This window comes from Pantherophis guttatus, chromosome 6 (assembly GCF_059756535.1).
Source record: "Pantherophis guttatus breed Tessera chromosome 6, ASM5975653v1, whole genome shotgun sequence".
NCBI lineage: Eukaryota > Metazoa > Chordata > Lepidosauria > Squamata > Colubridae > Pantherophis > Pantherophis guttatus.
Window position 1 is genome coordinate 43,164,589 of NC_142068.1, and position 14,212 is coordinate 43,178,800.

Sequence of the window (14,212 nt, forward strand, 5' to 3'; positions counted from 1 at the left end):
GGAAAGGGAAACAATATAGGCTTATAGTTTCAAAAAGTCACAATTTCAGCTGGGTAAGAATATACTTATGGTTGAATGTCAATTAATCACTGGCAAACAAAAGTAGTAAGTTGTCAAACATAAAACGAGATGCTTACATGGAAGAGGATAAAAGTATTCGCGGAAAAATTAATCACGTTATATTACTGCCTCGTAAGTAAGAATCACCCATTCTGTTTAATGTTATTAAAAAATATACAAAGAATTATTTAACATTGAGTAGGGACATCATTATTAAAATTATATTCATTGCTGCAAGGAGGTTGCGTGTTAAAATAGTATCTGCTCTTACTCTAAGTGTTATTTGTGACACTTGAAGAAAGTCATTGAAACAGTTCGTTTACAGCCTGCCTTGGGAAGTAGTATTTTTGGTAATGTGTAAGATAACATCTATAATAACTGCATTTCTGTTTCAAGCAAGTAATTTCTATGAACTAAGAAGCAATATGAATAGATAATGCACTAAACTTGGTCCTTTAATAATATGCACTATTGCTTTCCAATCTTCAGTTTAAAAAAAAACTAGAATCATTTTATTTCAAATGCATGTGAATTCAAAATGCATATATTGTAAATATTTAATATAATACAGGTAGTCCTCCACTTACAACAGTTCATTTAGTGCACACTTAGAGTTACAACGGCACTGGAAAAAAGTGACTTATAACTGTTAACCATAACACTTACAACAGTTGTGGCATCCCCATAGTCATGTGATCAAAATTCAGATGCTTGGCAATGGTTCATATTTATGATGGTTGCAGTTCCCAGATCATATGATCATTTTTTGCGACTTTCTCAGAAGCAAAGTCAGTGGGGAAACCAGATTCACTTAACAACCGTGTTACTAACTGCAATGATTCACTTAACAACTGTGGCAAGAAACATTCTAAAGTAGGGCAAAATTCACTTAACAAATATCTCACTTAGCAACATAAATTTTGGGGTTAATTGTGGTCATGAATTGAGGACTACCTGTATTTCAATAGCAAAAACATTAGATGTAGTTTAATAATAAGTAATCCCCTTTCTGCTTCCCATCTTTAAAAAAAATGAAAAAGAACAGTCACAAGATCTTAGTTAAAAATATTTTACTTTAATTTTCAATTATTTTTGAAGGAGAAAACTGAGTCTGAAGAACAAGCACAATAAAACCCCATAGGTTTATCTTGATTCTACTGTACTGCTACGATTATCAAACAGCAATATGAATTAAATATAGTAATATTTATCCTACTTTACACACATCATATTCAAATTGGTATTACTGGATCCAAAAACTTATTTGCACTCCTAAAATCAAATTATGTTTAATATTCACTTCCAATCAGGTAAAACCTTCCACAGTTCTGCGATTCATGCCACTCAACTGTTTAAATTCTTCATATTTAAAAACTTCATAAAATTGGAAAACATAACTTGGTCAAAATACAAAATACTATATTAATATGTGTTGACCTCAAAAAGAGTACAAAGAAACAAGAATGAGATCAATTCCCCACCCCACCCCACCCAGTTCAGAAGAATCTGGCAATTCATTTTAATATTGAAAGCTTCGTTTGGTCTGTATGTCATCAAGAATTTGCTGCAACTCTTCATCTTCAAACCGACCCTCTAAGCTGAAAGATAAGAATAAGCAGTGTATTTCTGTTTATAAAAAAAGTTCTGATATATCAACTCTCAAAAAGAACTGCAAGACACCAATCTCGAGAATGGAAAGAAACTAGCAATAAAATATAAGGAGTTTTTCCTCTCAATATTATTTAAAGCTAGACTAATTCAATTTAGACCAGACATGTCACTAGTCAAAAATATCAAATTTCTCCCCTCCACCTTGGTATTGTCTTATAACACATATTTTAATTATTAAAATATGATAAAATTATAAAAACAGATTAGTTGAAAACTTCAAACAGTAATAAGGAATATATTTAAACAAGGGTGTATTCAGGTTTCCTCTACCTGTTTTTTGTTTGATAGAATCAAACTTATAAATAATTTTAATTAAAACAGAACATAAATATAGCTAAGAAATTCAATTTAGAAATTTTAAAGGCTATTTTTCCAATTAGATCCATATTTTTAATTTCATAATATTATAGTATTTGACTGAAGAATAGATAGTTAAGTCTAAATTCTGTTTCTTAACTAGATGAGGAGATTATAACTCTTTTTCTGGTGTTTGAGGATTCAAATTCACTTGTATCATCACAAGCTTACCTTTTTAATTAGGGCAACTCACCTGGGAATTAAAGCTTTGGCCTCTTCAGCTGTTTCAGGACCTAGATTAGCTAAACATGCTAGTTCAAATTTATGGAGTTTCTTCTGGAGCAATAAGCTGAAAGAAAAAAAAACAATTTAAAACTGAAAAGATGTAGATTTGTACTGCGATAAAAAAAGTTTTTTTTACAGTACCTCATACTTTCAGTGCAATGTTACTATCATTCATGCATGTGAGAGTATGATATAATCTAAAATAGAATTAGAATAGCCTTTATTGTCATTGTACATCATGTATACAGCGAAATTGGTTTAGCTTCTACTGGTGCAATCCATAACAGAAAATACAAGACAACATGAATAGTATAGAGAATAATCCTTATACAAGTAATTTGGGGGAAAAAACTAGCCATACGTTTCTATATGTATGTGGAGTGATTGTGATTGTGTTTAGGAGTCTGACAGCGCATGGTAGAAGCTGTTTTTAAATGTTTGGCTGGCTGGCTATGCTTCGATGTCCTCCCCGATGGTAAAAGTGAAAAGAGACACTGGCCAGGGTGTGAATCATCCCTAAGTATCTTCCTTACTCTGCTGAAATAGCGAGACCTGGTGATGTCATCCAATGGTGTTAGAGAGCAACTAATGGTTTCTTGTGCCGAAATGATAGTGCCTATCTATAGTGCCTTCCTGCCCGCAACTGTTAAACCAGTGTACCATACTGTTATACAGTATGTGAGGACACTTTATCATGGACTGATAGAAAGAAGTCATCAGCCGTTGTAACACTTGATTTTTCTGTAGGACTCTAAGGAAATGAAGTCTCTGTTGAGCCTTACTAACCACCAGGGATGTGTTATTTTTCCAGGTGAGATCTTGACTAATGAGCACTCCCAAGAATTTAAAAGAGGAAACCCTCTCCACATGGCCCCCTTTGATATACAGTGGGGCAAGTTCCTCTCTGTGCTTCCGGAAATCCAGCACCATCTCCTTTGTCTTGCTAATATTTAGATATAAGTTGTTTTTGAACACCATGTGGATACTTTCTGGACTTCTTCCCTGTATGCTGACTCGTTCCCTCCTACAGTGCAATTCAAGAACACATCCACAAGCACCCAGAATATATTTATGTGTGTGGGTATACTTTATATAAAAATCTTTGCATCAAAAAATAACACTTCTATATTAACATTGGCTTGATATATAACACATCAATTACAGTTACATCATTTTAACTGATTTTTTTTTTACTTTGTGTCTGTTCTGATCCATAACTATCCATAACTTGAGGACTATATTGAACAAGTTTGGAACTTTACTGTCTTGCACTTACTTGAAGACTATATTGCCCTCAAGTAAGTGGAAGACAGTAAAGTTCCAAACTTGTTCAATTATTCTGTCCATTTCTATTTATGATAGTATCTATATATTTTATTTATATTATTTGTATTTATTATATTTCTAACCCATCTTTATTTTGTACAACTCAAGGTGGTAAATACATTGCTTCAACTTGTTTCCTCAATACCTAAGACAAAGTTATATTGCTCTCCAAATCTAGATTGTCATTTATCACTTTTTATTTAACTTTGGGATGATTACGAATAGAGTTCTTATTCACTGAAAAAGAAGACTGCTGTATGCTGCTGCTGCTGTATTCTCCTACCACTCTCTACCCGTTGATGCCACTCTAGCTGACCTTCATTGTGGCCTCCCTTCTCCTCCACCAAACGGCCTCAAGTTCCACATCACAGGGGCTGTTGGCCATGCTGTGCAGGGCATCTTTGCCTCTTGCCACCAGCACCCTGGATCTTGGTGGGCTTACCTCACTTTAACAACCTCAGTCTGCCACCAGCTAGGAGGGCTCTTTATGCTCTGTGCATTGTGGTCCCACGGAAGACAGTTCCTCCACTGATATTGAGATCAGTAGGGACGACTGCAAGTGGTGATCATGTAACTGCAAGGCATTTGGTAACTGGTCATAAGTTGCCAGGCACCCAGATTGCGATCATCTTCCCTTGATTGTGTGTATGACAGTTGGAAGTGCATTACAGGCTACAAAGCACCCGTTCTGAGGCATTGTAATTTCAAAAAATTGCTAAGCGACCATCATTAGGCAAGGACTATTTATCAAATAGTAAAAAATAATTTTGTGCTAAATTCTATCCTTTTTCAGTTTAAAAGGACCATATTAGCTCTCTTATTACCTTAATTAATTTTTTTTTTAAAAAAAAAAACCTAACTCACCTGCGGACACTAGCAATTGTCTCCCGGTTTTTGAAGCGGCTGAAGCGACCTGTATAATTCAAAGTTTTCATAAACAGTTCAGAAAGTTCTTGCTCATCTTCTACACTCTCATTCTGCTGTTTCCGATGTTCCAGAAGCATGTGCACTTCTGAATTTAGAAGAGTTTCAGCAGTTTCAAATTCTGCATGGTAATATAGGTGCCAGGGGCATAGATTAAAAAAAAGAAAGAAAGATACATTAATATTGGTATTAATTCTTGACTGTATGCAAAGCAACAGCATGATAGTGTTTCAAGCTGTGAGTGAAAACTACTTTACCTAAATGCATCTCCACATCAAACAGAAATAAAGCAAACCATCAATCCGTATGTAGAAAATGTAAGTTTGAAAGATTCTAGTTATTGTTTCGTGTACATCTTTGTATCACCTGATAGAAACTTTTACATATGTGAAAGAACTGAAAATGTGATTTCTTCTTGAAATGATAAGCAAGTTAGCTTTTATCATCCCCATTCTGCAGCAAAGCATATATCACTTCTTACAATAAATCTTACAATAATCTTCTAGATATAAATGTACAAAGCACACTGTAAAATTTATGATACATCATCTTCCCTAAAACTTTCATATATCCAACTATCAATTTCAAAGCTTCATCTTATATTAGCAATGGCATTCACATATAAATGTTTATATTACTGCAGATTCAGAAAGGTTGTGATCCCCAGTCACTTTAAACAATAGAACTTGTAAACGTTACCTTGATATTCACAAGTTTCAATTCAATTAGATAAGCATATATCTCCACTATTGGTAGAACTGATAACAAGTGAAATAGCTGCCAAAAGAGTAATACCTTAGTTTTACAGACAAAAAATAATTAAAAATCTCCAATTATTCCCAAAATATAGGTAGTCCTCAACTTACGATCACAACTGAGCCCAACATTTCTGTTGTTAAATGAGACATTTGTTAAGTGAATTTTGCCCCATTTTACAATCTTTCTTGTTGTTAACAGTGATTCACTGTTGTTAAGTGAATCACTGCAGCTGATAAATTGGTAACACGGTTGTTAAGAGAATCTGGATTCCCCACTGATTTTGCTTGTCAAAAGGTTGCAAAGGGTGATCACATGAACTTGGTAAACAGCAACGGTTGTAAGTATGAACCAGTTGCCAAGCATCTGAATTTTGATCATATGATAATGGAGATGCTACAAAGGTAAGTGTGAAAAATGGTCATAAGTCATTTTTAGTGATGTAAGTAACTTTGAATGGTCACTAAATGAACTGTTGTAAGTCAGTTAGGGCCTGGTGGCTCAGCAGACTGATAGCATTGTGATTAACACCAGCTGTCTGCAATTACTGTAAGTTCGAATCTCACCAGGCTCAAGGTTGACTCAGCCTTCCATCCTTTCTAAGGTAGGTAAAATGAGGACCCAGTTTGTGGGGGCAATAAACTGACTGTATAAATATACAAAAGTATGAAGGCTATTGCTTAACGCATTGTAAGTCGCCCTGAGTCTCCGGAGGAGGGCGGCATATAAATCAAATTAAAAAAAAATAAATAGTCAAGTACTGCCTGTATAAGTTATGTAGTTCTTCACAAAAAATGTTGCCAGTCAATTATCCTCTGCATGTATGTAGTAGTAGGACTAATAGATGATTATAATCATCTATGGAATTATGGAATTATAGGAGCCTTGGTAGTACAGTGGTTTAATGCACCCTGTAATTAACACAGCTGCCTGCAATTTCTGCAGGTTCAAATCTTACCAGGCTCAAGGTTGACTCAGCCTTCCATCCTTTCTAAGGTAGGTTAAATGAGGACCCAGTTTGTGGGGGCAATAAACTGACTTTGTATAAATATACAAAAGTATGAAGGCTATTGCTTAACGCATTGTAAGCCGCCCTGAGTCTCCGGAGAAGGGCGTCATATAAATCAAATAAAAATAAAAAATAAAAAAATAAAATAAAATAAATGACGATAAATATAGAAAAGGATTTCAAGCAGTCCCCCACCCAGGAAAAGCCAGAGATCTTAGCTTTAAATTTGCTATCCCTTGTGCTCTAGCCCACATAACTAGCATGGAATGAGAACAAGAGCGGGCTTTGAAAGGCATGGCAGGGTCTTTTTATACATCTGATATGGATAACACTAAATTGCAAGGTATCCCCATCTTATGCCACCCACCCCCCTCCCCGCCAGGTCAGCTTTTAAATTCGCAGCCGCACAACCCTTACAATTCTGAAGAGCACCAGACGGGAAAAGACTATTAAATGATCCTCAAGATTGTCTAGTAATACAATCTCGTTCTAGTTCTTCTAAGTCCCTACACGGGAATCTCCCTTAGGCAACCTTCCTTAGTTTCTCCGGCTGCTTTAGTCTCCCCAAGACTTTGCCGCTCACCCTTGGGAAAAACAAGCTGCGATGCATCCTCTTCCACATCTACGGCCCGAATGTCAGTACCTCCTACCGCCATCGTTTCATCTGGCCCCCCGAACGCAGGCCGGAAATACGAACAACGAGCAAAAACACGGGCGACTAGCACCGACGCCCCCAGGAGGAGGCAGAACAAACCGCTTCTTCCATGACGTTGGCCTCAGAGGGACGGAGGGAAAAACCGGGCGTAATGCTGAGAGCAATTCGCTCGTATTGTAAAGCGCGCGCTTGTCCGAAATAAATTAGCTGATGTGTTCCATAGAATCCATACATCCTCCTCATAAGGGAATTCAGGGTTTGAAAGCTTTAGTTCAGTGAGGTTTACATCTTTTTTTAAAATTTATTTATCTTATTCTATTAGAAAGGGAGACTAGTCTAAAACATGGAGAGGATGACAAGAAAAAAAGTCAGAAAATATTACTAGGCTACCTTAGGGTTATTCGTTGCCTAATTACCAAATCCTTGTAAATGTTTATTCAAATTGATCTCGTTGCTATCAGTATGATTTATTCCGAAGTGAATGGATATAATACATGTTTCTGAGTATTTTGCAGGTTTGATAGTCCCCAACATTATGTAGTTCGCCATGAAAATTATTCACAATAAACCTTTCAAAACACCTTTTCTTTTCCTGTAGGTTAAGGTGACTGAAACTTGTTTTGGAAAATTACTTTTCTTGCATCCTCCCTCCCCCCCCCCACTCCAGGTTGTAAATAATCTTTATTGCATGCAAGTTTAATTTTCTGGAATCTACTAGAGTGCTCAATTCAATGCACAGGATTTGCTTTCTTTGCAAAAGCCTCATACAATATAATTCCTGATAATCTCCAATTGAAAGGAGAGGGTAGAAGGCATAGGGTTTTCTGCCTGAGTAGGGGGTTGGACTAAAAGTCTTCCAAGGTCCCTTCAAATTCTGTGATTCTTATTTTCCGCATCATTTTTTCAGGTCATCATTTTCAGGCAATAGTATTGTATCATTTGCATACTCAAATTAATTATGGTTATTCCTCCAATCTTCAGGCCCAAATCAAGTACTTCCAGGTCTAATTTCGGCATGATCACTTCAGCATACAGATTGAAAAAAAATAGTGATAAAATGTATCCCTGTCTAACTTCCTGACTGATCCCAAACCAATTTAATCTTGCTTTCATGAGAAATCAATGCAATTGTGCAATAGTTGGAGCAGTCTCTGGCACCACCTTTCTTTACTAATGGGATAAAAACAGATCTTTTCTAGTTGTAAGGCCATTGACATGTAGACCATATTTCTTGACATAGGGCCATGAATTCCACAGGTATTCATTCCATCAATACCTGGAACTATCCAATTCAGCAATTTCTCCATAGCCCATTCTACTTCTTTCAAGAAGTTTGGTTCTTTATTAATTGGGCTGTCATTATTGTCATCTTGATGGTAAATCAAAACTGCTGTAGAGTTCTTCTATATATTCTTTCCACCTGTTCTTGATCTTCTGCTTGTCATTTAGTACATTCCTATTGCAGTCTTCAACAATTCCTTGCCATGCTAAAAAGCTGAATCGAATCATTTTCACTAAAGCAAATATGACCTTATTATGCCCCTTCCTGTTCTCTTCTTCCAGATGTTGACACTGCTTCTCCCACTGCTTGTTTTTGTCTTTCCGGGCTTCACTTGGAAAATTGCATTTAGCCTTTTAACCTCATCTTTATTATCTTTGGCTTTGGCCACCCTACACTAATTAGCTATTTTGATAGTACCATCAGATATCATATCTTGTTGTTCTCTTTGGTTTTTGGCATGACACATTTTCCAGCAGTTTTCATGATGCTACTTTGGATCTCTTGCCACTGTTCATTTGGATCTTTCCCTTCTAGATTCAGTGATTCAAATCTATTCTTAAATTCTGTGATATACATAGGTGACATTTTGTCCACATTGAATTGTGGGGGGATGGGGATAGTACCTTTTTCACTTTGCATAGTTTGAGCTACAGCTTAGCCAATAATAGCTGATGGTCTGAGCTACAATCAGTGGCAGGAAGCATCTTAATAGATGCAATTGAACCTTTTCAGCATCGTTGGCATAAAATGAAGTCTATCCGATTTCAATGTTGTCCATTTGGTGCTGTCCATGTGTATAAACATCGCTTCTGCTGAATAAACCACACATTCATTACTCCGAGATGATTTTCCTGGCAAAATTGGACTAGGCAATTGACAGCTTCAATCAGTTCACCTATCCCAAACTTGCCTACTATTATTGCAATTTCTCCTTGGCCTACTTTTGCATTGAAATTGCCATAATACGCAAAATATCCTTTTCTGGTATTTGCATGAGAGCACATTGAAGCTCACTGTAAAAAAGTTCAATTTTATCAACATTTAAGTCTATAGCTGGAGCATAGATTTGTAGTATGGTAATGTCGAGTGGCTTGCTTTGAATTTGGATAGATATTATGCAATCACTGTATGCTCTGTGATTTTCAACACATTTAGTAACTTGTTTGCTTATGCAGAATGCAGCTCCTTTTCATCTGATACTGTTTCCAGAAAAATAAACCATAAACTCATCTGATTTAAATTGACCGCTGCCTGTCCAGTGTAATTCACTGATGCCAAGGATGTCTATGTTTGCTCTAATCATCTTTTTACAATTTTGAGTTTTCCCAAGGGAGATGCTGCTAACATTCCATGTTCTAATTTGATATAAAATGCTTTATTAGATAAACTAAAAAGGGCAAGACAAACTTTACTGTCTTAAGTGACTGATTTTAAAAATAATTTGCATTGATACTGGTATTTCTGGAATAATAATCTCAGTTCTTGTTTATAAAAGGGAAAAAACCATACAAGGTCTTTCTGTATGGATCACAAGACAAAATATCACAGCCAAACAAACGTGAAGGCTTTATTTTATTTTTTAAACAAAATGTCGAATTTCATTCTTTCTGAGACTATCTTGTAAAGCACAGTACTGTTAATGATTCCCACCCATTTCATGCTGGTTTTGCCACCATCTTAGAGTTCAATTTATTTTTTTTTAGAAAGAGAGTTTGAATTATTAGATTTCTGTGTGAAAAGTCAAAACGGACAGACTCCAATAAAAAAGGGACAAGATAAAAATGTATCCACTACAATTTATTTTCTACAATACTTCATTAGAGGGTAAAGTTCAATGATTTACACTCAGAAGTTATATAGCTAGGAGGCAACCAAGTGTAATAACAAAGAATTGGTCTGACATCTCTTCACTGAAGGTTTAAAGAGGTTCTTTAAAAGGAACAACTTAAATTAACCAAAGCATTATTCATTTTAGAATTGGGGAAAAGGTACAAAACAGCACTCAGTCAGAGAAGACTGCAATGTTAAAATGAGTAGGGAAAAGGGTTATGTGCAAAACTTGAAATGTGGAAGGTTAAAATATGCAATTAAAAATAATATTCAGAACAGGTAGATGTAACATGTTGACTGTAACATCTTTTGAATTGAAATGCCTCTATTGAGATTGCTATTTATTATGAAAAGAAAACCTCTTGAAAAATATTAAAAATTGTGAACCTCTGATGATTAATGATATCCTCTGCTGTTACTTGGAAGGAATGGGAACTAAAAATAAAATCCCTTAAGAGTTCCTAGGCTGCAACAAAGGAGATTCTCAACCACTTAAAATAAAATCTTCTAGACCAAAAGGCACTTGCTTGTAGCTAAGGATGAGCCATTTCCCAATCATACCAGAATACTATTGCTAAGTTCGCTGTACAGAGTTACATCACTCTTTAATCAGATGGAAAATACAACATTTAGGACTCTTGAAAAGACAGCGCTCTTCTGGCTTTTTTGTTGGTTTCCATATCTCTTCTGTGTTGGACTCATCACAGTACATCACTACTATGTATATAATATATATAGATCCATGATCAATTCATTCTGTAGCATTGACATACCATACTGTGACTGAACTCTGTTTTTGATCAATGTAATTACCGTATATCATTTCTCTTACTGTTCTGTGTGCTCCATTACCTGTTGCTGTTTTACCTACTAAAAGAAAATCACAATCCAACTTTAACAGAGGCATTTCCATTACTATGGATTAGGGGATTAGTTGGAAACGGGGGCATGGAATGGGACCAGCTCTCACTCCAAAACTATTTTGACTTATTTCATTATAATGATAAAATTAGATCAAATAAGTTGTCACTCTTAAAATTCTGTTTTTTAAAATATTAAGGCCCCCATCTGACTCCTAAACTCCCCTACACTCATTAAAACAAAATCAAATAATTAATGCTATACACTGCTGATTACATGTAACAGGGCAAACATTTTCTTTTTTTAAAAAAAGCAATATTGATACGGCACTATATGCTTGCATGACCAGTCTTACCAAATGTGCTCAGGGGTGAAAGTTTAGCACCATTTTTTTTCCTTTTTGCTTTTAAAAAAAATCTTTACAATTGAAATTCTAACATAGAACACTAATAGTAATTTATGTAGCCCTATAGTTCAATACTGTCTGAGAGCAGAGATGGATGGCATGACCGGAGTTTAATTTTCCCTTCCCGTTCTACAGTTTCTTTTCTGTTGAGGGCAGCAGTAAGAGTAGTAACAATTCACTTTAATTTTTTAGAAGACTAATTTATTCTCAGTAATAGGAAACTGTGGAAAAATCCCTTCATGTATATTTACTTCTCAGCATAATAAAAAGGGGAAAAGTAGTAATCCAAATTAATAATCCCAATGCAAAACTAAACGCTATAACAATATTGTGCATGGCTAGTGTGTATTCCTCATTTACCCCTTCCTTCTACAAGTATTAAATAAACTATATGATTTTTCTTCCTGAAATACATGAAGAGTGCTAGAAAAATAATGCAGTTTGAACGAATCCTGGATTCTCTGAAGTAGGCCTGTTGCAAAGAAGATACTATACATTTGCCATTTTCAAAACAACAATTTAAGTGTTGACAAATAATGTTTACCTCAATATATAAGCAATTCATATTTACTTATACTTCTTTCTAAGAATGGGGCATTTACTTGGCCTTAGAAGCTTTGCTTTGAGATTGCATTTACTCTTCTGTCTCGCCATGATAAGGTTAATTTGTTCAAAGAGATGGAGATTTTTTTTATCCTGTATTCAAATGGAATTTCTAGATACTTTTTTGGGTTTTTTTTACAAAAGCAACTGTTGTTCCATATAGGGCAATATGATATCATATTGCCCTTATGCTGAGGTCATTATCTGATTGTTTCTGGTTTTCTAGATGATTATCACTTTTTTCAGAAACCCTGCATTTCATTTCATTTAGAAGATTAATGCTACCATTTTATGAATTAACTTTGGGGATATTATTGTTCTTATGATAACAATGACTCACACAAATTGAGATAGTGAATATTTTGAAAAAATTTCTGTTTACTATTCAGTATCCCGCATATTCAATTAACAATAGAAAAGTTGAAAATCTACAGGATATTAAAACCTGGATCCCAGTTAAATTTTTTGGTGGGTAAATAACATTGTTTAGGTTTCAATTCTAAGTACAATTAACTGGAAGCAATTAATTTAAGTTAATTAGTTTTACTTCCAATTACTGTATATTATTTAGAACTGAAGCATCAGTGCAGCAAGAACACATGCAGATCTGATAACCCACTTCAGCTAACATTTACCGTAATGTGTTTTATTACCTATTAGTGTTACACTAGCAAAAAACCCCACTGCCTATGAAAAACATAGGTCTCATGGAATATTTTCAATAACAAAAATCCACACTCTTTTTATTACAATAAGGATAGCTTTGTGGGAAAAGATCTGCTGCAATTCATTTGCAAATCCTACTACCTGAACTTTAAGTAAGACACCCAACCCCCCCAAAGATTATACTTTTGGGATACAAGGAAACCTATGCTACTTCCATACACAACCCATAGTGGTTTGCCTTCTTGCATGCAGTATCTTATCTAGTAAGTTACTTTCTTTTTCTGTCAAAAATAAAAGTAGCTAGGTGTATAAATTAAAACCTTCCGGATATGAATAGGCAATGCATTTTATCTGCAGTAAATTTTATTTTACCTTTTAAATCTTTGATTAATTGCCATCCTCTGCAAGGAGAACTTCCAGACATACCATCCTTATAACAAGTCCTAACATGTTTGCTTGGGACGTGTTAGGACTACTTAGCTTATGGCAGATAAATATTAGAGATTAAAAAAAAAAAGAAAATACAAATAACCTAAAAATCTTTTGTTGGACTCCGTTGCCAGACTGCCAGAAGAAATCTCCTACTTGATCAGGGGGCATTGTAATTAACAATTCAAATGAACACAGTGCAATTTAACACAGAGACAGAGCAATCTGAAGTGGTACTGCCATTCCTCAAGTTTCTCTCTATCCAACGGCAATGGTCCCAGGTACTCAGTCCAAATGAACCCTCATTCTGAAAAATGAAGTAAGCTTGGGCCTCTGAAATTCAGTTGCACTCACTTGGTAGCCCCCACCACCCATAATCAACTGGAAGGCAGACTTGGCAACGGAAGCTAGCATCATAAAATGGTGCAGTAATAGAAGTAACTGGACCAGGAAGAGGAGGCATCTGCTCCAATGATGTCGTAGCTGGTAGCTGGGGGTCGGGACTGGTCATGCAGCTTTGTGTCAGGAGTAATGATTGTAGAGGGGTGGGGCATGAAGAGTGCCATTTTGAAAACAATGCTGTCGTGAAGCCATGTATTCTGCATAACTGATTGTCACCTTCTCACTGCGGTATCTGAAAGAAAAAATGATGGATTTTTAAAAATGCATTTATAAATAAAAGAGATCAAATTTGCCATAGATGAAACTGAAATCCTATTGCTATATGTTGATGCAATAACCTATTAAATTTTCTATCAATACAGTTCTCTTAATTTAGGCTTCTTCAATCTGCTATCAGCCAGACATGAACTTCAGAGTTATGGAAGCTGTAGTCCAATAAACTGAGACAATATTAATTTTGTAGGAAAGGCTTTTTATATTGCTAGGTACTCAAATAACATGAAAAGATCAATATTCCAATAAAAAGTGGTATATTAATTATTACCCTTTTTCTATAAGTGGCCTTCTACTCACTCTGGAAGCAGAATTGAAAAAGGCTTTGAAGTTGCTTCTGGTGTGAGGAGATATTTCCTTACAGGTTTTGGAATGACAAACCAGAAAGTGCAAGGGTTATGAAAATGTGATGTGTATATAAATTCAGTGTACCATTTTCTTACAGCAGAAGCAGGCAATTCTACAGTTGAATCTTCC

General features: G+C 35.4%; 2 protein-coding genes and 1 long non-coding RNA gene across 6 annotated transcripts in view; 1 reads left to right on the plus strand and 2 right to left on the minus strand.

Annotated features, from left to right (window-relative positions):
* The window catches only part of LOC148113098 (uncharacterized), a 24,919-nt gene continuing 10,707 nt past the window's right edge, over positions 1–14,212 (plus strand). The window contains exon 1 of the long non-coding RNA XR_015728617.1: positions 1–192. This is a non-coding gene — a long non-coding RNA (uncharacterized LOC148113098). The remainder of the gene's footprint in view (positions 193–14,212) is intronic.
* Positions 1,116–7,068, minus strand: POLR2D (RNA polymerase II subunit D). Its single transcript, XM_034439782.2, has 4 exons — positions 6,912–7,068; positions 4,504–4,684; positions 2,282–2,377; positions 1,116–1,658 (listed from the first exon to the last, which is right to left on the minus strand). Exons 1-4 carry the CDS (start codon positions 6,982–6,984, stop codon positions 1,580–1,582), a joined length of 429 nt encoding a protein of 142 aa, XP_034295673.1. The 5' UTR covers positions 6,985–7,068; the 3' UTR covers positions 1,116–1,579.
* The window catches only part of AMMECR1L (AMMECR1 like), a 27,213-nt gene continuing 23,048 nt past the window's right edge, over positions 10,048–14,212 (minus strand). For all 4 annotated transcript variants that reach the window (XM_034439781.3, XM_034439778.3, XM_087872752.1 and 1 more), the window contains one exon: positions 10,048–13,694. In XM_034439781.3, coding sequence (XP_034295672.1) covers positions 13,583–13,694 — 112 coding nt within the window. In that variant the 3' untranslated portion in view covers positions 10,048–13,582. The remainder of the gene's footprint in view (positions 13,695–14,212) is intronic.

Bases quoted from the DNA above. Each gene is read 5' to 3' on its own strand.
- POLR2D (XM_034439782.2), bottom strand. From the start codon at position 6,984: ATGGCGGTAGGAGGTACTGACATTCGGGCCGTAGATGTGGAAGAGGAT. The intron at 4,685-6,911 runs GTGAGCGGCAAA...ATTACCATGCAG, and splicing joins GCAGCTTGTTTTTCCCAAGG to AATTTGAAACTGCTGAAACT. The intron at 2,378-4,503 runs GTGAGTTAGGTT...TTTTTCTTTCAG, and splicing joins ACAATTGCTAGTGTCCGCAG to CTTATTGCTCCAGAAGAAAC.